Source organism: Stenella coeruleoalba, assembly GCF_951394435.1.
Source record: "Stenella coeruleoalba genome assembly, chromosome: 12".
Taxonomy (NCBI): Eukaryota; Metazoa; Chordata; class Mammalia; order Artiodactyla; family Delphinidae; genus Stenella; species Stenella coeruleoalba.
In genome coordinates, this window is record NC_137158.1 from 76,825,230 (window position 1) to 76,848,803 (window position 23,574).

Consider the following 23,574-nt stretch of genomic DNA (forward strand, 5'->3'; position numbering starts at 1 on the left):
AACAGTTAACTCTTGCAAAAAAACACACACTCCTGTAACCGGAGGAAAAACATCACTCCTACCGAGAATAAGACCGTTGACGGAGGGTTGATAAAAATCCCAAAAAGAATAGCCAAAGAGACAAAAATGTAGTGACCCATCTGTTGAACCAGTGTATGCCATCACACAGATTTAGTACTACTTTAGCCAAAGTTGTTTTCATCTTCTCTTAAATTAGGAAATCCTCAGAGGCTGTGCACTGGACCTGCCCCTTCAAGCCCAGACCTTACTGTGTGTACAGCGCCCTCTGCTGCCTATTGGGTTTGGCCACTGCTCCATGGGTCACTGCTCTTCTGAATGCAAAAGTCAAACGCTGTTTTAACACAACTTTTATAAAGCAGCCTATCTCTTGGTCTAAAATAATTTAATAACCTGAAAATCAGGCTCTTCAGGCAAGGTCAAGATTTTTGTAACACGTTTTCAGATATATAACGCTCCCTAGACAACTTTGCTGTGAAAATCTCCTATTTCTAAATTCACCTGTGCTTGTTTCCTTTTATAAGAAGCAGTCTTACCTTTTTGGCATGTTCTGACTGATTTAGCATTTTCTCAGCATCCTCTAGCCAAGCCTGAAGACTAGCCACGGTATTGTCATATCGGTCCCAGTTGGCAATGACTTCTTCCAGCATGCTGCGCACGCTCCTGACTTCCACTGAGAGGTTCCTCCACTGGACAGTGGTTTCATTCATGAATTTCATCACATTCTCAGCCTCTTCCACTGAAACGGATAGAACAAACTATAATCCTTATTTTATATTTTAAATCCACCACACCTTTTTTCTACGGTCTATACACTGGTGTGCATTCCTAATTCTTCCTAGGATTTTAAATTCAACAGATATAACGTTAGAATTACATTCAGCTAATGTTGGGGACATGTTATACCTTACTCATAGGTATTTATAAAGATTAAAGGCAATGATATATTTAAAATTCCTGATAAATGGGATGCAATAAATGACATATATTTGTTTGCATCTTATATGCACTCAGACACATATATAGTATAATCACAAATGCTGTAGTTCATTTTCAGCAAATATGACAGATATATCTGCAAATTGAAACAGACATATTTTACAATTGTGTCTTTACACTAACTTAAGTTTTCATAATATTCAAGTCAGTCCACTTTTTGCCTTTAACCGTTGGAATTTAAAATAGGTTTGAACATTACAATTTAGGAAAAGAATGCTTATTTTCCTCTCTCTTAGAAGCTCACACACACAGACATACACACACACAGGCATATGATTATACAGGATAGGCATTGCACAAAGTCAAGGGGACTGAATCCAGTATGTGCTTTCCAGGCCAATGGCATGGTCACACAGAGAGTCTGCAGAGAAAAAAATGATTTGATCATACTGAAACCTGTAGGCTCTAAATTCTGCTGTATTCAGTACTGCAACCAATTCTGTCTTGCGTTTTACCTGAACCATCAGCTTTGACGTACATCTCAGCTGTCTGTTTCAAGATCTGGTATGTCACTTCATACTGTTCAAAGAACTTGCTATTTTCTATAAAAGACTAGAAAAAAAGGGAATGGTTAAACGATAACCAATACTGGCTTACACAGACATGCCAAAGTCAATTTTCTTCATTATAGGTATGCGGATATGTTACCCAAATCTACCAACCTCATTCTTCGGAAAAATATCAAATTAATTCAACTGCCATAAATAACCTGATTATTTCTGAGAATATAACTTGATTCTACACTTTTAATTCTAATTCACTCCTACTTTGAGAAAATATTATATTTCTCCTCCACCCAAGGGTTTGCTTTTAGAAGAGACAGAAGTTTCTGCAGAGAACCTGGGGCTACCATTTAAAAAGCACTAAATTTGGAACAAGGTTGTAAAGTGTCCCACCGTGTTTTAGCTGTAGGGTTCTGTTGCTCTTTGAACAATAATTCTGGTGAATCATGACTCTGAGGAACTTCAGATTATAAATAACTGGCACAATGCAATGCACACTTTCTTAAAATAAAAAGTAAATACAAAAATATTTACAAGTAGAAAAACGTTAAATAATCACACATTCCATCCACGTTATCCATATGCTGTCATATTTCTATTACCTAGTATAAAACTTAAAGGTAAGACATGTCTATATCTATGTCTGTATGCAACTTACATATGTATTAGAGTTACTATAAGCAAACGGATACTATGAAATTGAGAATATACAAAAAGTCCTTAGGTGAGTTTTATTATTGTTAACTCCAGGAAATACGAAATAATTCCTATTTCAGAGATGATTCCTACTTCTGTAAAGTAGAAAATTAATGTAATTATAGATAACAACACACTACCAAAGGCTTCTTAATTTCTTTTAATAGCATAATTAGTTCCTATGATGTAAACTCAGTAAAATACTTTGTGTCACTATTATAAAATACAAAATTAGCCTTCAAAAACCAGCTGAAGTCCTGAATAGGATGTTGATGAATGCTTAATATGGAGATGCAAAATGTTTGTGTGCAGAGGCAAAACTATTCATACAGCAAATTCATAGACATCCCTAGATTTTATTGATAGAAGTTTATAGTATTTCAAGATTATATTAAAAATACATATAATACATTTCATATCGGGCTTCCCTGGTGGCGCAGTGGTTGAGAGCCCGCCTGCCGATGCAGGGGACGCGGGTTCGTGCCCCGGTCCGGGAAGATCCCACATGCCGCGGAGCGGCTGGGCCCGTGAGCCATGGCCGCTGAGCCTGCGCGTCCGGAGCCTGTGCTCCGCAACGGGAGAGGCCACAACAGTGAGAGACCCGCACACCACACACACACACACACACACAAAATACATTTCATATCATTTTATGTTTGCATTTACTTATATAGTAACTATTCTTCAAAGATATAATGAATAGAGAAAGCTGTGAACTACCTGGGATGGGGTTCCCTGATGAATACCTTATTCAATAACTTTAATACGCTTTATTATTTTTGCATGAGAATTGGTTAGTTCATGATTTCGCCTAATGTCCTACTCCCTTAACCTCTGCCTGCTCCGCAAGTGGGGAAAGAGTAATTTAGTAGAATTTAAATTTTGAATAATTTAACAAATAGGGAGGTCCTGGTTTGATCAAAAACGGAAGATTACACCTAATGTTCAAGACACTGTAAGAAACTGAAGAGATAAATATATTTGTCAAAGTTTAAAACAAGAGTCTCCGTTCAGTTTGGACACAAATTCCAAAAAGCTAATGGAAAAAAAGTTGTTCAAAGTGTCAAATAAATGGGAAATAGTGCCTATACTGGACATTAAGACTTACACATGCTTTTGCTAGAGTGGTTTACAAATTCATTATAATTGAATAAGAGAAAAGTTATTTCCAGTTTCATTTTTGGTCTAGGGTAGGAGTGGGGAGAATGCTTTTAGCATATTATAAATGTCAAGATTCATTTAAGTGTTTTTGAGCTTTCCTATGAGGAAAACTAGGTAATTAATTTTTGAAGAAAGAAAATTTACTTGTTATTTTAATTTTTGTTTCATTTATTTTTGCCCTTTTTTTCTGAGTCCTGAGTAACTCCATTTAGTAACAAAATTATTTTGTCTATTAGAATCACTTTAGCAGGAGGACTGCTCAATCACCTTTTTTGCTGTGAGCTATCTAGATAAAGTCTGTCAGAAGAATGCAAAATTAAGCACAGATGTTATGTTTAAAATAACAGTGACAGGACTAGTTTCTTTCTTTCAAAATATGGCTTACATTTGGATATCAAGTTCAACAAATAAGACATGTTGGTCAAGGGACTTTTAAAGTTGGTGGCACTTTAGAAAAATAAGATATCTCTCTATGCTACAAAATGCAAAGTATTGGTGGAAGGGACTAACTTTCTACTCTCAAAAGATAAATATAGATATAATAAAGAAAAAGCTCATCAATTTCTCTCAAAGGGAGGTAAACCAGACAATTTAAGATTTTAAAAATCAACTTTGAGAAGTAGTTTCATTAGAACTGCCTATATACTTTAATAAAATCATTACAAATAATAGACCATATGTTCACATTACTTGTTGTATTCACATCGGCTACGCTCCCAAGAGCTCTTCTTTTATGTGAAAGAATGAAACGTTGTCTCATTTCTTCCATTGTAAAATTGGAGCATGTGTTAACTAACACGGTTATGTCACGAACAATTCAAACCAATCATCTTCTGATTTACATTACAGTATGTAATCTCTCACCAGGATCACGTGGCCTAATTTAATCAACAAGCATTTGTGAAGTATCTTCCAAGAATTCCTTGAGCACTCAGGGGTTACGTACCTTAGGTAGCCCCTATGTAGTTCTCTAATTCCCTAACTCTTGTAAAAAGTATCTTTTTTTTGCAGATGACTAAAATTGAATTGAGAATTCAGACTAAGGAAGAGATAATTATGGAACCCTTGCATCCCAAATATTACTTTGCTTATTGATGTAGCAGCATACGGCTCATTACAATCATTTCTTTTAGAAACCAAGGGAAGGATTATATTTAAGAAACTGATTTTATGATTTTATTTGAAAGTCTTCATGCGCCTTGAAATAGTCTGTTCTAAAGAGAATGATTTTCCCAAAAACTTCGAAAGAATGAGAGAAGCTCTGTGGGGTATGAGACAGAAGGAAAACAATAATGAGTCAGTCTTTTTTCCTTAAAAAATCCCTAATATTCTATTACTATTATTGTTGTTGCGGTTATTAAAACTTTGGGAAAGATTAAGTTATTTATAAGGTCACATGGGTAGCGAGTAGTTGAGCCATGATTCAACACATTTCTATGTGACTGGTGTCCAGGCTTCAATAATCTCTCCCACCTCACCCCACCCTGCCCTAATAACATGCCGCCCATAACAGACATGATAGTAACTAGCAGGTTGCAGTATGGAAGTGTAAAATACAGTCAATTACGGACCAGCATTAAATGGAACTGATACTTATGTGAACTATATTCTTTAGTTCACTGAGCTGCAAGAGATCACTTTAATTATTTGGTCTTTTCGGTTTAAAAAACAAAAAACAAAAAAACCTTTTCTTCCCAGCCAATTTTGTTAGAGAGTAAAGTTCAGTACTTAAGCACAAAGGTTTCTGATTCGGAAAGATGTGGATTCAAATCCAGATTCCACTTCTTACTAACTCTGCCACCTGGAGCATGTGACTTGAGCGTTCAAAGGCTCGATTTCCTCAGTGAAACAATGTGAAAATGCCCAGCCCACAGGGTCATCACTGAGAAGGAAGATGACACACGTAAAACACTTGGCACATAGAAAATATCAATATCCTACAATTATTAAAACTATTAAACTACAAATACCTTAAACCCCTTTTTGAAATAGAAGCTTAAGCGATAAATATGTATTTTTTATCAGGTGATAAAATATTAGGAAATATTTATTAAAACCCGATATATTTGTAGAGTTATTAGCAATTTTACAAATAATTTTGAGAGTTACGTTACCTAGCAGTTTCAAATTAGCAGCTCAGTGAATGTCTATGAAGTAGGCAGAAAGTACTGATTTTTTTTATTCATTAGTAATAATTCTTTACTTACATATGCTTTAGTTGAGAAGTTCAAAGAGAATTATTAACACCTTTGTGTTGGAACATTAACCTGGTAGAACAGTCCCATTAGGTATTTCAACCTAATTGGCTCTCCTTAAATAGCGAGAACAAAGACGCATCCTGAATAATTACCTCTGAGCTCAGAGTATATCATTTGACATGATTAAACCCAAAAATATAAATGCATATCTGTATTTAATATTTTTGGGACTAATGCAATTGCTTAAACTTAAAAAAAAAATCAGATTTCTCATTACTTTCCAAAATCATTCAAAATGAATAAGGGAACATAGTGTCACAGATTTCACATTTTTGGACAAATGTTTCCTAGAAAATTGTAGTAAATCTAAAGAAAGATTTTATTGTTAACCCGTTAAACTTTTTTTTTTCAAATTCATGTTGTTTATTTAGCGCTTAGAAAATAAAATTAAAATGTAGCAAAATATATTATGGTTCTAGGATGTAAAGATATGGTTTCAATAAATATTCAGTCATGCCAGTTACAGAGCCACTGAGAGCAGTCAGGTTAGAAATGGGCTTATATTTTAAATTCATCAATTTATCATTTAGAACTTGTGATTCAATATAAACGGAACAGTTACAGGACTGAGATGCCCTATTAACATTAATTTTGTGAGCAAATTTGTATTGCTAATAAATTGGGGGGGCATGTTTAACTAAGAGAAATAAACTGCCTTTAATAATTATAATTCTCTGATTATATGTAAATGGAAACTGCTAGTTACAGAATAACCTACTTTCCTCCTTAATGCAGGTCTACTACTCTATGTAAATATAGGATTATCTATGCTGGTAGCCCAAAATACGAGAAACTCTTCAAAAATTAAGTTGGTACAGAGATTCGCAGACGAAATTTTACTTTTCCTGGGTACACACAGGAAGCAGTGAAGCTCACAGAATGACTGTAAAAACGGCATGCTTGACCTAATCTAAAAAAAAAAAAAAAGATAGTCCCCACATGAACAATTGAGGATTGTTCTAAACTACCCATGATTGGATTTTAGAAACATGAAGATAATCTTTAAGTATTTTAATTCCGGTTCAGTAGTGAGTTCACAGTCAGTTGTATGCAATGCAAAAACTTGCTTTTTTAAAGCAATAAAGCCAATCACAATGGTTCAATATGATTACTGCAGCAAAACCTTTCATATCTCCAAAGAATATAGGTATATATTTCAGATTGTTGTGAAAAGCTCACAAACTTACATCAAACCCATTTAACACACTGGTACCTTAATGTTTAAATTCAAGATAAAAGTAACAAGTGTCCAATAAACTAGAAGGTATCAGATACTAAAGCCAGGTGTCCTCTGACCTCTCTGTCAGCGCCAGGGAGACTTACCATGTAGTTCTGCAGAAGCAGCTCCACTGAGCCTCTCCTCCCATACTTGATGATCCAAGACTTCAGCTTTGACTCTGCAAGAACCAGCAGTGAGAGCAGACGGTACTTTAATTCTAGAAATTCCATTTTCATTAAGTGTAGCTCTGATGTGGAGGAAACAAAATGAAACCTAGAAACAAAACACAGGGAATTTACAGAATGTAACTAATAGTAACAGAACGGGGCTTACTTAACCTGTTACATGTGAGTATTAAATAAAATGCAGGCACAAGGTCTTCTAAACTCTGGCTGCTCAATCACTCAGGAGATCTGGTTCTGTTTCTAGCTCTGGGTTTAAAGGCAAATCACAATTGATGGAAGTCTTTGATTTAGTTCTTTCCCCTGCCAAGATAGCTCTCAACTGTTTCTTTTATAAGCTGTTTTTGCAATATTACATAATGTTCCTCACAGTACTGAATAAAAATACAGCCTCTGAAGAAACCATTTCTGTCATTTCCAGGCTGTGGGTACATGCAGGTTTACTCTTTTCAACTAATAATATACTACAATATTGGCATTCTTAACATACGTTATGGGAACCCAATTTTTATGTACCAAATGGAAGCACCTCTGTAAAAAAAAAAAAAAAAAAAGTCAATTCATTGAAAGAAAAGAAATGGGGAAGAAAAGCATCCACCGAGCCTTTTAAAGACACTTCATTTAAAACCAGACGTTCTCTTACCTCTCAGCCATGTCCTCTAATTGATCAGGTGGTACTGGGATCCCGTTAACAGACCTGGTTCGGTAGATTTCATGGAATGCTCTTTTGTGGGCATCTGTGTTTTGAAGCAGATCCTAAGATACAATTAAAAAAAAAAAAAAAAAAAGAGGAAACATGTTCACAGGAGGCTAAGAAGCATAATCTTCAGCTTGCACGGATGAGGCAGTGCATTCAACAATTTGATCGTGCTCCCATAGCCACACGTGGCTTGGTGCCGGTCACAGGCTTTTCCCTTGTACAGGAACCTGGGTGCTTGTCCATAAGGCCCCGTGCTAGAGCCGTAGCTAATAATTATGGCATCTTTTAAACACACATGACACTTGCACAGCAATGCATTCAGACATTTTAAAGGCACATGGTCCAAAGGGAAATGTAGTCAGTGCTAAAAACAGTGATTGTTAGTGTTTTTCTCTTTCCCTGATTTTGAATCTACTGATTTTTCAAAGCTTAAAACTAAGCACAACTAGTTTAACCCTTTAATGGTCAAAATAAAAATGTTAAGTTCTCTACGGTTATTCTATTTTGAGTGCATGCAGGGTACCATAAAGTGATGTTTGCTTGCCATCTTAAAGTAAGTCAATTACATTACAACATATTATGAAAATACCCTTGTGGTTAGGAGATTTCAATCAAGCACAGGGAATGTCCCACAGATAGCACGGTGGGAAGAGTAAATGTGATGTTTTATAAAGATTCTTTCCAGATTGTATAGAACTCCACAAATTTTAATAATTTATTTAGATTGGTTTTCTGGGTTTTTCACTGTCAAAAGACATTTATATAAAGACTTACATGTACTTCACAATTCCTAACCAATTTCTCACATAGAAGTAAAGAAAGAGAAAGGTGAAGGTAGATTCATGCCATATTTTCTAGAGTTTAGGTTGTTTCTCAGTAGCAGAGTAAATAGCCAACAGTTTGTCACTCACTGAAAAATAAGATATATTAGCCCACCAGAATGATACATTAAAACTAACAGTTTCTCTCACACTAAGATTTAGTAGATTAACTGGAGAAAACAGAAGCAAAAACCAGCCTAAATCGTAAGAGATACACTTGATGGAAGGGTACACATGAAGGCTTTCATACATAAAGACGTAAAAGTCATATGTGTTTGTTCACATGAGTGAAATCAATTTTCTTTTAATTCGGGGACATTAGTTTTTACATTGTAGAAAAAAATCCAGGACCAAACTATTTCTATCCTGATATATATTTGCTATTACCACCTTCTGACCTGCTTTGAGTCTGTAGGTAACCGCACAGATATTCACAAGTCCCCTGCTCCCAGAGGGAGGGTACTACAGGCATCTCAGAGCTGATTACAGAGGCCAGAGGACTGTCCTGGAGCAGCTACTGCCTGTGCGTATTTGAGTCACTCTCTACCCCCTCCTTAACATCCAGACACATTTCTGTGGCTTTTATCTTGACCGAAACTCCCCCAAATGACTACAGGGCAAACTGAGAGCCACCACCACTCCCAGCTCTGATTTCTTACGTGTGACAGTATGTTAATGTATGGGTGGGGGTCTGTGACTATACTGGAATACCCAAATGTCCAGGTGCCTCCCAAGAAGCTTTCCCTATTGTAGTTTTCCGTATCTAGTTAATCAAAAAAATCTTGACAAGAGATCCAAACCAACAAAAACATTTTCACACATATGACAAAAGAACTACAACTGGCGTGATGTCACTGGGTCCTCTGAAAGGCTGTCTCACTACAAAATAGCTGGATGCTGAGCACAGTATATGACTTTAATTCACTGGTGGGCTCACAGGAAGTAAGTGAAACCTTTTAGGGCTCCCACTCTCGGTAAAACATGACCCAAAACTGGATCATGGTCCTGTGAGCAAAAACAGATTGAAAAAGCTGATTGTCCCGGGCAAACATCTAAACCACTGTGGCAGGAGATGGAGTCTTGGAACTTGAATAAGGTGAGAAACACTGAAACTGAGACCCCCTACATTTAGCCAGAACCCTCAAAGAGGGCTGATGTGGGCCTGGTAGACAGCAAATGAAAAAGAAGGAAAGCAAAGGTCACCAAACACAGGAGACAAGCTACCGTGAGTGAGAATCAGCAGAAACAACGCATTCACGGTGTTAGAAAAATGTAAGTAATTTAATACTTGACAACAACAGTTTGCAGGTTAGAAGAGTAGGACCTGGTTAACGTGTTCTTAATTCCTTATATTGATTAAGAGGAGATTAAGACATTGATTAACTTTCAATTTCGTTAAGTATCTATATGGTATGATTTCAAGGACAATCACACTACACAACTAGAGTTTATAACTTCAAACCAGTTCGAGGGAAAACATGGAATAAGAAAAACGAGCAAGTGAATAAACAAACAAAAACCCCTCAATCAACTTATAAATAAGAAGAATGTAGAAAAAAGAAAAAAGAAAAAGTAGGGCAAATAGAGTCAAATGGTAGAAACAAATTCAAGTATATTAATAATTATAAATAAATCTGAATGGAATATATATTTACTCATCAATAGGCAGAGATTGTCAGATCAGACAAATCTAACAGAACATTTGCTTTTTAAAAGAGATAGTCCTAAACATTACGAACAAGGATAGGTTGAAATTAATGGAATGGAAAACAACATGCCAGGCAAATACTAACGAAAGAAGGCTGGTATGAGTGCATCCGTACCAGGCAAAATAGATTCCTGAACAGAAGTCATTACAAGTCAGTAATTGCTTAGCGATGAAACTTTCAATTTACTAGAAAACACATTAATTCTGAACTTGAACATATGTAGTAAGCGTCAAAATATATAAAGCCAAAGCTCATAGAAACACGGGGAGAAACTGAGAAATCCACACGGCTGTGGGAGTTATCAACATACCTCTCCCAGTGACTGAGAGAAAGCAAAGGGAGCCATTGGAACAGCAGACTGGGGGTGAGGGAGCGCAGAGGAGGGAAAGGGCTGCTGATCTGTGGGCCTCATGGGCCTTTCAAAGAATTTTTTGGTGTTTCTTTTGAGTAGATGGAAGCCAGTGGGGAGTTTTGAACAGAGGGGTAAAATGAACTGAACTGCATATTAAAAGGATCACGATGGCCATTCTACTGAAAATACTCTCTCCTTGATACACTACTTCCCTTGGCTTTTAAGAAAACACAGTAGCTGGATCCCCTCCTACCTCGCTGATGGCTTTTTCTCATGCTGGTTTATTATTATTTTTTTTTTTTTGCTGGTTCATCTTCTACTCTCTGATCTGTTAATACTGGATTCCCTCAGGGCTCACTTCCTGATGCTTTCTCTGTCTACACGTGCTTCTTTAATTTCAGTCTCAGAGCTTTAAACATCCCTTTATATATTCAGAGTCATCCTCAATGACTCTAAATATTTATCCCCCCTCCTGCCTCTTAGCTCCTACTGCCCACCCCACACATCCACTTGGATGTGAAAAAGTCTCATGCTTACCTTGCCCCGACTGACCTCCATCTTTCTTCCCAAACCTGTTTCATTGTCTCTCCATCTCAACTGATGGAAACTCCATTTTCCCAATTGCTTGGTTGAAAACTCACAGTGTCATTTATGACTCCCCTTCCTTCACAATCAATATCTAACGCTAAAAATTCTCTTTGCTCTGCCCTCAAAATATACTCAGAATCTGACCACTTCTCAACATCTCTACAGCTACGACCTTTGCTCAAGCCACTCTACCTGGATCATTGAAACTGGTTCTCTGGCTCCTACCCTCTCTCACCAATCCAGCCTTATCCTCACACAGCAGCCAGACTGATGCTGTTCAAAGACTGCTACTGCCATTCCTCTGGTAAGAAAGTAGATGGAAAAAGATTATTAGGATACAGCAGAGAAAATTAACAATGTCAAAAGTGCAATTAAGGAAAGTGAGAAGGTGCAAAGAAACAATACTGGGGACAAATGGAGGCTTAACTGTAGGTACAGAAAAGGTTACAAGAAAATATATAGAAGAGCATTTTGAATAATTTTGTGACAATAATTTTGAAAATGTGGTCAAATGAACAAATTCTCAGAAAGTATGATTAGCATGATTGACCTGATTAAAATTTTGAAAGCCTGAATATTTCTAAAATCATTTTTAGAGGCTGGGGACACAAGAGTGAAAAACAAACAATAATTCCTTGGCCTTATGGAGGTGACATTACCGTGTAGGAAATCAAGCAATAAATAAGATAAATAATTAAATTAGCAGTTGAGGTGAAGATAAATGCTAAAGAGAAAAATTGAATAGGCAAGGGGAAAGGGAAGTTGTACTTTCAAAGGGGTGGTCAAGAAAGGATTGACTAAAAGCTGACCTTTCAATAAAGGTCCAAAGGAGATGAGGAAGAATGTATTGGGAATATCACTGGAGAATGTTTCAGGCCAAGGGACAAGAAAATTCCAGAATGATGGCAACGGCAAAGGCCTTCAGGTGGGAATGTGCTTGCATGTTTGAGATTATCTTTTCAATGAGGTTTCACTGACCTCCCTACTTAAAATTGCAACACCACCTAATACTCCCTGTCCTTTTACCTTCTAATATAAAATTTATTTATTTATTATGTTTATTATTTCTTAACTGCCTCCTCCTATGAGAAGGCAAGTTACATTAGGGTAGGGATTTTGTCTATTTTGCTTACGGGTGTATCACAAATGCCTGTAATGCCACTTTGCACATAGAAAGAGCTCAGTAACTATTTGTTGAAAGAGAAGGAAAGACCCTTTTAGGACCACTTGGTCCTGTCCAAAATGACCATAAAACATCTGGCTCATGCCAAAAGGTCCTTGATAATTGGTCATGTTTGGCCCTGTCCGAAATGTCCATGGAGATATTTGGTCTATAGCAAAAGGTTCTTGATATTGGCCCTGTCCAAAACCATTTGTCATGGACCAAATATGCTCATGGACATTTTGGACCAAATGTCGGCTAACTGGAAAGACTGGAAAGGCATAGCCAGAGGAATAGAAAGAAAATTCGGGAACCAAATGAAGAAAGTATTTCAAAGATGAATAACTATCTAAAATGCTTCTAATAAGTGAGGTAAAATGAGGACTGAGAATTGGCCATTGAGTGAGGAACAAAAAGAACCCTCCCGAACCTGACATGGATAGCAGGGCAAGGAAAAACGTGATTGGAACGGGTTCTAGAAAGAATGGGAGAAGAGAACTATGAAGCCAAAATGAGATCTAAGACAATTCTTTCAAAGAGCTTCACTGTAAAAGGAAGGAAAAAAAAAAAAAGAAGGACAGTAGCTGAAAAGGGAGGTAGGTTAAGAAAGAGGCTTTTTAAAGATGAGAATAATAATGGTATATTTTATGTGGGTGGGAAAAATCCAGCAGAGAGAGAGAAAGAAAAAAATAAAGAAGCAAAGAACTACGGGAGTTATCTTTTGGAAAAGAGCAGGGAGGATGGGATCCAGCGCACATGTGGAGGGGCTGGCCTTAGCTCGAAGCACAGATGGTTCATGCATAGTAACAGAAGAGGAGACGGAGTATCCGGGCACAAATGCTCGTAGGTGGGTTGACGTGGCCGTGGGAGCTTTGCGGAAATTCTTTTTTGATTGCTTCTATTTTCTCAGAGAAATAGGAAGCAGTGTCATCAGCTAAGAGTAAGGATGAGGGAGGAGGTGTGGAAGGTTTCATGAGACAAGGTATAAAATAGTTGTCCCAGAAAGGCAGAGGGAATAGAGTCCAAAAATGCCTTTGGAATGCCTGGGAGCATTAAGGACCCACTCGGGCTAGTCATCGTGACTGGGGGTGTGTTCTTCTCCAGCCACAGTCAACTGCCTGAGTGTGGGCAGGAGCTAGGCAGAGAATTGGCTGTAACCAGGGTGATGTTTAACCAGGAGTGTAGGACAAAGTGAGACCTGGTTGTCTGTTTATTTTCCACATACAGAGTAAACCCCCTTCATGACACAATAAATGAGGTACACAAATTCAACTGCACGAAATGCAGGGTTGCATCAATGAGACAACGAAAAACAGCATTTTGAGCTAGGTCCGTACCATCAAAACGCGGAGGAAGCGTATTAGAACTTACGCTGAGCACAACAAACCACGCAATGAGCTAAATAGAGTCGCAACTGACTGAGACCAGCCAGGCCTAATCCCACCCCTTCCTAAGGCCACTGTTAACTCCCACCCTGACCCCACTCCTTTAGCACCAGGACACGACAACCCGGTGATGGTTTGCCTTCCTTTGAGAATGGAGGCAGGAATGAGGTCTGGAGCCTACAGCCAATCACGTTATTATGTAAATTCACACTGTCTTTTGCTTTATCTTTTCAAAGATAACAAATAGCAAGAGAAATAACAAAGGTAACTGCTGATAAAAAAACATCGCAGAGCTACTGGAAAATACCTCAGGTAATGAGTCTACTGGAATTGTCCTTAACAAGTACAGAAAAGGGAAGGGCAGATCAGAGAACTTCTAAGAAGGTGCAACATCTCTGAACCAGTATGAACGGATGCCTGGGAGGCCTGATTCAGTGCAAGTTTCAGACCATACTAGTGAAACGAGGATAGTTATCAGTTAGCCATTAATAAATAATAAACTGTAACCTGTCTTCACTGATCAGGCTTGCTTTAATAAAAGCTTGCATGTTCTCCAAGGGTCACACAGCCTAAACAATAAGATGTTGGCCAAGGTGAATTTAGGAGCTTGGAGTCAGCCGTGTCCAGTTTGAGCTCCAGCCGGTTAAGACTGGCTAGGTCGGGCTTCCCTGATGGCGCAGTGGTTGAAAGTCCGCCTGCTGATGCAGGGGACACGGGTTCGTGCCCCGGTCCGGGAAGATCCCACATGCCACGGAGGCGGCTGGACCCGTGAGCCACAGCCGCTGAGCCTGCGCGTCCGGAGCCTGTGCTCCGCCATGGGAGAGGCCACAACAGTGAGAGGCCCGCGTACCGCAAAAACAAACAAACAAAAAAGACTGGATGGGTCCACCGACCCTCCATCTGCGCATGCGTCGAGTGGTGGCCTATTGACATCAGAGGGCCCAAAACTCCACCCTCTGGTCACACTAAGGCCACCATTTTCTGAACATACATCCCATGAGGAAGCCTGCAGCTCAGCTGCATCTGCACAGAACGAGTAGTATCACCGCACCTTTTTCTTATCTCTCATCATCTTTCCCTGGGCTCCCCATGCCTCAGCCTTGCCTCATAAATAATGAGAGCCCCTCACCTTCAGGGAGGTGGGTCTGAGATCTGTTCTCCCATCTCCTCCCTGGACTGCCTTGTGAATAAACCCTTTCTCTGCTGCAGACCTCGGTGTCTCAGCCTTTGGCCTGCTGAGCAACAGGCAAACAAACCTGATTCGGTAACACACTAGGCCTGTTACGCTGGAAGGTTTTCCAGCCAGAATGTTTACCTTGTGTTGCTCACGTTTCCGTTGTATTGTGTTGGCCGTTTCCTCGTGAACCTGCTGAATGGTTATTTCCTCTCTCAGGGCCACCTCTGCTCTATATAACCAGGCCCCTATGGTGCCCAGAGGTGCAGGAAGAGACTTATCGAGTTGTATATGCCAATCAAACAGCTGAAAGACAAAATTGGAAAGACAGTATCTTAACACAGAAAACAATTCCTAAAATTCCCCCAAATGATTTTAAAGCCTACAAAATGCTTGAGGTAAATAATTCGGGGTTAATTTAATAAATATCAAGTAAGAAAGTATCTGTGTTCTGAATCTGATGCTTTGAGAAGTTCAGAACACAGATATTTTCCTATTTGATATTTATTAAATTAACCCCAAATTAGTAACTTAAATGGGGAGAAAATGACACTTAGAAGCAAGTTTTGAGCAAACTTAAAATACATCTTAGACATGGAAGGATATTATTGGGAGATTAGGCAATTTTCTTCTTATAAGGAATAGCATAAAGTGCCCAGTGATTTTCAGACTGGCTTTTGCTGAAAGGGAATGGACTGGCTTTGCTGACGCGCTCAAAGATGCAGCAATTATACACCTGCTGATGTGTATCCTTTAAAACCTTCCCTATGACGAAAACAGGTCCAGAAAAATCAGGGTCGTCTAGACATCTCTGGAGGAAAATGAGTATTCACGATTCTTACTATAATAATATAATTCTCTAACCATCTTGTCATTTCTTCCACTTCACCCAATTCTCAGGTACTGTTTCCTAAATTATTGCAATGAGAGGTGGGATGGGTTGGGGTGCCTGAGATCTAATCTATTCTTTGATGGAGTTTAATGGGAAAAGTTAGACTATGAAAATGAAGAAAATAGGGTGAGTCCGAGGCAAATATTCCCATGAGTGACAGAAGTTTCAGAGGTTTTGAAATCTTGGTCTTTAAGTCTGCAAGATATTAATATGAAAGTTACAGAGCAATTTTCCTTCAAGTTCATGACCAGATAAGAAGATAAGCTTCAACTAAAGAATATAAAAATAAATGTGAATATAGGAAGATGATTAACTGTTGATGAAATCTGATGATGGAATTTGGAGAAGCTGTTGAGGCTCCATTCCTGGGGAGTCACCTCTTCTAAACAACGCAGGATTAAACTGTGCAAAATGAGAAGTAACCTAGGTGGTCTTTCAGGATTTCAGTGTCATCTGGTCAATGGCGATGTCACACTTAGGGCAGGCAAAGCAGGAAAGAGCTGTTAAGCACTTCCGCTGACTGAAAGGAAAACTTGACAAGTGGACAAAGTCTATCCCACAGGTAAACCTTCCCACCTCAGACAGAGATAGGAGGACCTGATGTAACATCATTTTGAAGAAAGAGATGACAGAAAATATTTTTGACTAAATTATATGAGTCTAATGAAATGAATCGTTGGAGAACTTACCCTAGAGGACACTCTATCCCAGGATTGTTTTACCAACGCTTGGTCAAGTGACAATTTACCATCTCTGTGTAATGGTTGTATCAAGTGTTCAATCTGTTTCCTTTTCATTTCATACTGAACTCTGAAGTGCTTAAATGACTAAACGAGGAAAAACAGCAACAACATGGCAGTTAGTCAGAAAAGGCAAAAGCAAAGGAAACCACATTTCCTAAATAACAATCCTTTATGTTTGGATAACGTTCAGTATATGTTGTTGACAATAATAATGACAATGACAATAATAATGACAATGACAATGCTAAAAGCAGCTAGCATTCATCAAGCCCGGATGATGAGCCTGGCTCCATGCTAAGTGCTTTGTACATATTATCTTCTCTGGCTCCCCATTGCCCTACAGCCTAGACAAGCCCCGTTATTACTACCAAGCCCAGAGGTGACCTGGCAAAGACAAGTAGTAGAGTTCGGACTAAAGCCTAGGATTTCTCATTCCTAGTTAAATAACCTACAAGCCAGTCCCTGCTCATCAGGAAATAATAATCAACAGGAGTATAAATCTATATTAATAATCAAAATAGTTGCTTTCCTTTAAAGCACCAAACAATTTACAAATAGAAATTGCACATATCAAAATAGTACAGAATTAACAATATCTTAATTTGTGTTTAAGTAAGTCGGTATAAAGAGGTTTACTTTAGGGGACATCACTTAGGTAATAATCCTTTGCTTTAATTCTATGGTGTTAAAATATTAAGTATTATATCTTGCTTTTGTCACAGTATGGTTAACATAAGTTTGTAATATGTAGACTTAACTGTAAGTCTAATACTAACCTCAGAAAGTAGTGATTTTAATGAAAGTCCTACATTTTATGTTCAATTAACACATCCTAAAATATGTCTCAAAGTCCAAATATGAATTGAAAATGCCACTCAATGTGCAATTATATTAAAGAACATGAGAACAGCCCTGCAGAATCTAACAGATAACATCTGAAAGAATTTCTTAAGTCACTGAGTAAACAAACATGTAAATTCACATAACAAACACTTGGGGGAGTTGGTGAATAAATATTTTCCCACAAATTTTACCTTCCATTCCCTCTAACTTAATGTAATTTTAAAATACCAAAACATAAAATCAGTCTTCAATTTTGTTCTACAGAATTCTATATATGGAAAAACGGGAAAATACACTATTAATTGATAAGTAGAAACAGAAGATTTTGATTACATAATAAACACACAAATGAAAGAAAACATTCCCTCTGCTGTCTAACCCTATTTTAAGAGATTTGTGATCATCTTTGGCCTGAAAGGAATGTTTCTGATTTATACTTTTCTAATCCTTAGTTTTCATCTTAATAACATCTGTATAACCGGGAACTTTATAACTTGGAATTTATTTTTTGATAATTTATGCTAAGACTAAAACTCGCTAATGGACTAAATAAGTACATTCACTCTGTTCTTGCATTATAGTCTCAATTTACTGATTTAATCATTTTAACCAGAAAATTATCTTTCTGGGGGAAAAAATTACATTGTGTTCCACAGCAAAAAGTACAAACATATAATCACATACGGAATTTATTGCACTGCCAAGTCCATCAAATATACTGATGGCATCATCAATCTGAATTCAGGCACGCTTTACAGAGAGGATTATATAAAATCACACACTAACTCTAACAGCTAAATCTTTTATCATCTGCCACTTCGCATCTCTTATATCACGCACACCTTTTTTTGTAGGAAAAATGATCAAAACATAATGTAGATTAGAATATACTATAGTTTTGCCACTAAAATGCAATGATATTTTAAGTAGGAGAAAATGTCAATGCTACACAGAGTTAAGTCACAATTTAATGGAAAAAACTCTGGAAGTGGAAATTGGAAGCTGAAATACAATTAATGATAGTGTAATGAGACTGGAAGAAAGAAGAACCTCCGCAGCAATAATAACACTGGCTGCAGTGTGAATGCAATAGTGTTGAAGGAGGCAGGTGGCAGGAGAAACTGATCTCATTAATGGGCTCACTCCAAAGAGTCATGTTGCAATTTTTTATTTGATTCAGTTTATTCTATAGTAATTTTCAACTTGGCACTGAAGTCATTTTTTGGTGGAATTTTTTATTAGGTAACATCTGTAAGATCATGAGTTGTACAAAAACAGCGATTAAATATGTGTGTTTTGGGTCACCTGCAAGACTCTGAGTTCTCGGAAAGTCATGAAGCCTCAGAACTCTATATAGTGCAGATACGTACAATTTAAAACTACCAACTCCATCTCTGGGTGTACCCCCAAAGGAAATGAAAACAGAATATCGAAGGGATATATGCACTCCACGTTTATTGCAGCACTATCACAAAAGCCAAGATATGGAAACAACCCATTAATGGATGAACGGGTAAAGATGATGTGCTGTATATATACACAGCCATGAAGAAGAAGAACCTCCTGCCATTTGTGACAACGTGGATGAAACTTGAGGACATTATACTAAATGAGATAAAGCAGACAGAGAAATAGAAACACTGCATAATGTCACTTATACATGGAATCTAAAAAAGTCAAACTCATAAAAACAGCAAAATGCTGGTTATCAGGGGACTGGGGGTAGAGGGGAATAGGATGGATATTTAAGTATACAAACTTCAAACGAGTAGTAAGTCAGTCCTAGATGTCAAATCCACGGTACAGTGAATATAGACAACAATACTGTATTATAATCATCAAACTTGCTAAGACAGTAGAACTTAAGCATCTCAACCACTAAAAAGAAATGATAATTATGTAACATGATAGACGTGCTAATTATTGCTACAATGGCAATCACATCATAATATATAAATGTATTAAATTTTAAAAACTACCTATTTGTATAGAAATACAATTATTAAATTATATGTAAACAAAATAATGTATATTATTTCTTTAAAGACATTTCTCATTAATATCATTTGAAAGATTAAACATAGATTAAATGATAAATAGGAATGTTACTCATGAAAGGCTTTTAAAAAAACTGAAATCCGTTTTCCTTACATTACCTGATATTTATCCTGCAAATTTGATTCTGTCATCTGTGCCCTTGTCAACTCTCTTTCAAATTGTTCTATCCAAGCTTTCGTTTCCTTCAAAATTAGCCTGTCTTCTCTCTAGAAACCAGCAGACATTACAATTGCATTAGTATCTGTGCATTTACTTAATTGCTGATTAATACTTGACTGATCCTAGAATATACTGAATATTTAATAAGTTCCAAATGTCTCTGAAAAATTTTCTTTCTCCCTGCCCTCACCTCTTTGGGAGAATAAGAAACAAAAATTAATTCTAAAAAAAAAAATCTTAATTATTGTGCTGAATACTGAAATTACCTACCTCCATTGTTCTTCTCAAGAGACATTTATTTAATTAAGAAAATGTGCTGGGGCTTCCCTGGTGGTGCAGTGGTTGAGAGTCCGCCTGCCGATGCAGGGGACACGGGTTCGTGCCCCGGAGCCTGTGCTCCGCAACGGGAGAGGCCACAACAGTGAGAGGCCCACGTACCGCAAAAAAAAAAAAAAAAAAAAAAGTGCTTAAGAAGAAATATGTAAGTTCAAAAACACTCACAAAAAGCAATGGCTGGAATGGTAGTGGAAACAGGCCTGTGGCTGCTTCTTAACCCAAGGCCATTGGTAACACAGAGGACTGTTCTGGATCAGATTAATTTTGACTGAATTTGAGGAGCTACAGTCACAGTAATACTGGATTACTAGTGTATATTATTTCTATTTTTATTTTTTTTGCGGTACGCGAGCCTCTCACTGCTGCGGCCTCTCCTGTTGCGGAGCACAGGCTCCGGATGCGCAGGCTCAGCGGCCATGGCTCACGGGCCCAGCCACTCCGCGGCATGTAGGATCCTCCCGGACCGGGGCACGAACCCGTGTCCCCTGCATCGGCAGGCAGACTCTCAACCACTGCGCCACCAGGGAAGCCCCACAAGTGTTTTTTTGAGCACTCAACATGTGCCATGAACTTTACTAAACCATACAACTCAACATTGCACAGAAGAGATGTGATGAAACTCAGGATTACAAACTAATTGAACACTTACCTTTTTCAATTATTTCCTGCTTAATATTTTAAAGTACAAAAATAAATCTTTAACTTTATTTTAATTTTCCAGGTCGCATATAAAGAAATTGTAGTTATTTTAATTTTTCCTTTTATTAGTGCTATTAAGTATTATTAAAAAGAAATTAATGTCATCTTAGAATTAAAGATTAGTGAGGAAGTCCATGGGAGTGGCTTAGACTGTAACTAACATTTAATAACACATATGTCATTTGTTCTACTAGAAAGGAAAAGGATATAACAGAATTAAGGTGTTAAAATAAATGTGTACATAAAGACAAATACATGCAAAAGAATGGCTAACAAGCTACAGAATGCAGAATGTTTGAAAGAGGTCACTAATTCAAGATTACTTAAATCTTACCTTAAGAATTTGGATAGAATTTGCAAAAGATGGGAAACCTGGAAGTATTTCCTAACAATATGAAAAGATAATATATAGAAAAATAATATGAATCATGGAAAAAATTATATAGGAAACAAGAAAAATGGTGAGGCATTTGTCTATAAATAAATAGACAATAATTTTAAGGGTATAATTATTTTAAGATGTTTTAACAACTTTTGAAAGTATCAAAATGTTTGAATCAAACAAGGCAGTGTAGTATTGTAGCATTTGATGTTTTTGTTTTAATTTGTAATAGTCATATGTGGCTATATATATATATATTATACATGTGTCTTGAAGTAGTAAACATTTTGAAAGGAGAACAATGTAAAGAAAAGGTATATGGATTCATATTTTTCTCTATAAATACTGTCATAATACGCATCTCTGTATTCCTATACAATTAAGACTGTGCTGTGCTTCTGAAAGCAGTCAGTAAAATTTGTTTCAGTGGGGGAAGGAATGAGTGAATAAATAACTGAAAGTTTACTAGATGAGAGAGATAAGCCAACATGCCTATTTTATTTATTTACAATTGTGTGCTAATTATCCAAGGACTACCTTTAGGGAAAAAGTTCCTTTATCAGTTTTAATGGATGAAGTAAGAAAGGCATAGCAATGTCTATTTCCAATAAGAAAATTCGATTTAACATAGTATCTATGTAATATCTAATTTAAATAAATTCATAAAAAGGATATGAAAATCAAATACACCAAAAAATGAAAGCCTGGTAGACATGTTGATGCCTATATATATATATATATATATATATATATATATATATATTTGTGTGTGTGTGTGTGTGTGTGTATGGTACGTGGGCCTCTCACTGCTGCGGCCTCTACGTTGCGGAGCACAGGCTCCGGACGCGCAGGCTCAGCGGCCATGGCTCATAGGCCCAGCTGCTCCGCGGCATGTGGGATCTTCCCGGACCAGGGCACGAACCCGCGTCGCCTGCATAGGCAGGCAGACTCTCAACCACTGCACCACCAGGGAAGCCCGATGCCAATATTTTTAAAAAATGAATTAAAAGAACCATTTAATAAAACCTGAATAGACAAATAATGAGGATTTCTACGTGATGACACCAACCCTAATATGTAGTGTATAAAATCTTAAAGGTTCATTAGACAGAATTAGATGGCCATTTAGCTGCATTAAACAAGCATAAGCCCTATATCATAAAAATTTTTTTAAATCCTTTTTATTGTGCTCAAAATATTCATTTTTAGATGCTCATACCCTACTTTACAAATGCCTCATTAAAAAAAGGGTAAAGCTTATTTTTTAAAAGGAAAATCAGAATTTATCTTCTCGAGAATGAGATTAGTTTCTTAATAATAAAGTTCTTTAGTACAGTATATTAACAAGTTTAAAGCAGGAGTGTGCTTCAAATCTCTGAGGATTTTTGCATTAAATCCTTGCTCATGAGCATTAACGTAAGTATCTCATTTTATTTCTCAGACATTACCAGCCACCGTGTTTACTCATCTGGAGGGATGATTAATGTCAGAGAAATTAAGAGTACAAGTTTAGAAATCAGCTCAGAAGTAAATCCAACTGGGTAACATAAGAACTTGAGATATGACAATCAGGTGGAAAGCTGATATTCTCTGTGCCGTATGAGGTAAGTCTAATACACCTCCTTACAGAGTTTCTTATTCATAGAGCACTGTCCATGCCCAATTATATTCTCAAAACCCAGAAAACCCCAAATGAATCCCAAGCACACAACTCAGTCCACACTGGAATTTGCACAGTCTTCTGCTTTCAGTGGTGCTCCTTAGGAACACTATTTTTCTAACTATAGAATAAGTCACTCTGGTGATCAACATTTGTGCCTGAAGCCTGGCAAAGAAGAACAACAACAAAAGGTTTCTTGAAACCATAGTTTTGTTTTGTTTTTTTGAAACCATAGTTTTTAAAATAACTAACATAGTTCTATCAAATGCCACCTTAACTTCATCTAAGCGACCTAGGAAACACCAGTTACCGCTGTTTTGCTTAATTCTTTTACGAAGATTTCTATTACTGCAAAACCTTTTCCTACTTGAAAACTTTGGTGTATGTTCCCCTGACCTTTTCCTTCCTTAGATCCATTTCTAAGACACACAGTACACTTTGTTTTTTGTTTTTCTTGTTTCTCTTCATTATAATCTCAAACCTCTCTGAAAACTCTAGTAGAGACCTCAACAGTAAAGACAGAGAGATTGTTTTTAACATGTCTTGAAAATTCCATTTATAATTCTTCCCTAATGTCATTCTGCCTAATAATTAATTTTAAATTCAGTAGTGAATCCTCGTCCCTCTAAAAAAAAACCCACAAAAACCCAAAACCAAAACAACAAAACAAAATCAAAACTAAACAATACTACAGTACTTTTAAAAAATAGGAGAATAATATCCATTGTTGTTCAAAACAGAAGGTAGGCATTCTGCTGGCTGGACTGTAAAATGGGAGATCTTTCTACAGGAGGATTTGAAAAAATCATTTCAGAAGCAGTAAATATCTGTATGCCCTTTAGTCTAGGAATTTCTCTTCTAAGAAAGAACTGTAA

The 23,574-nt window shown here is 37.2% G+C and overlaps 1 protein-coding gene across 16 annotated transcripts in view; it reads right to left on the reverse strand.

Moving 5' to 3' along the window:
• The window catches only part of SYNE1 (spectrin repeat containing nuclear envelope protein 1), a 465,530-nt gene that overhangs the window by 309,172 nt on the left and 132,784 nt on the right, over positions 1-23,574 (reverse strand). For 12 of the 16 annotated variants that reach the window (XM_079939340.1, XM_079939333.1, XM_079939332.1 and 9 more), the window contains 8 exons: positions 20,992-21,042; positions 19,562-19,669; positions 16,509-16,646; positions 15,069-15,233; positions 7,680-7,792; positions 6,959-7,127; positions 1,473-1,569; positions 555-757 (listed from right to left, as the gene is read on the reverse strand). In XM_079939340.1, coding sequence (XP_079795466.1) covers positions 555-757; positions 1,473-1,569; positions 6,959-7,127; positions 7,680-7,792; positions 15,069-15,233; positions 16,509-16,646; positions 19,562-19,669; positions 20,992-21,042 — 1,044 coding nt within the window. The remainder of the gene's footprint in view (positions 1-554; positions 758-1,472; positions 1,570-6,958; positions 7,128-7,679; positions 7,793-15,068; positions 15,234-16,508; positions 16,647-19,561; positions 19,670-20,991; positions 21,043-23,574) is intronic. The other 4 variants (XM_079939347.1, XM_079939346.1, XM_079939345.1 and 1 more) reach the window with 1 other exon arrangement.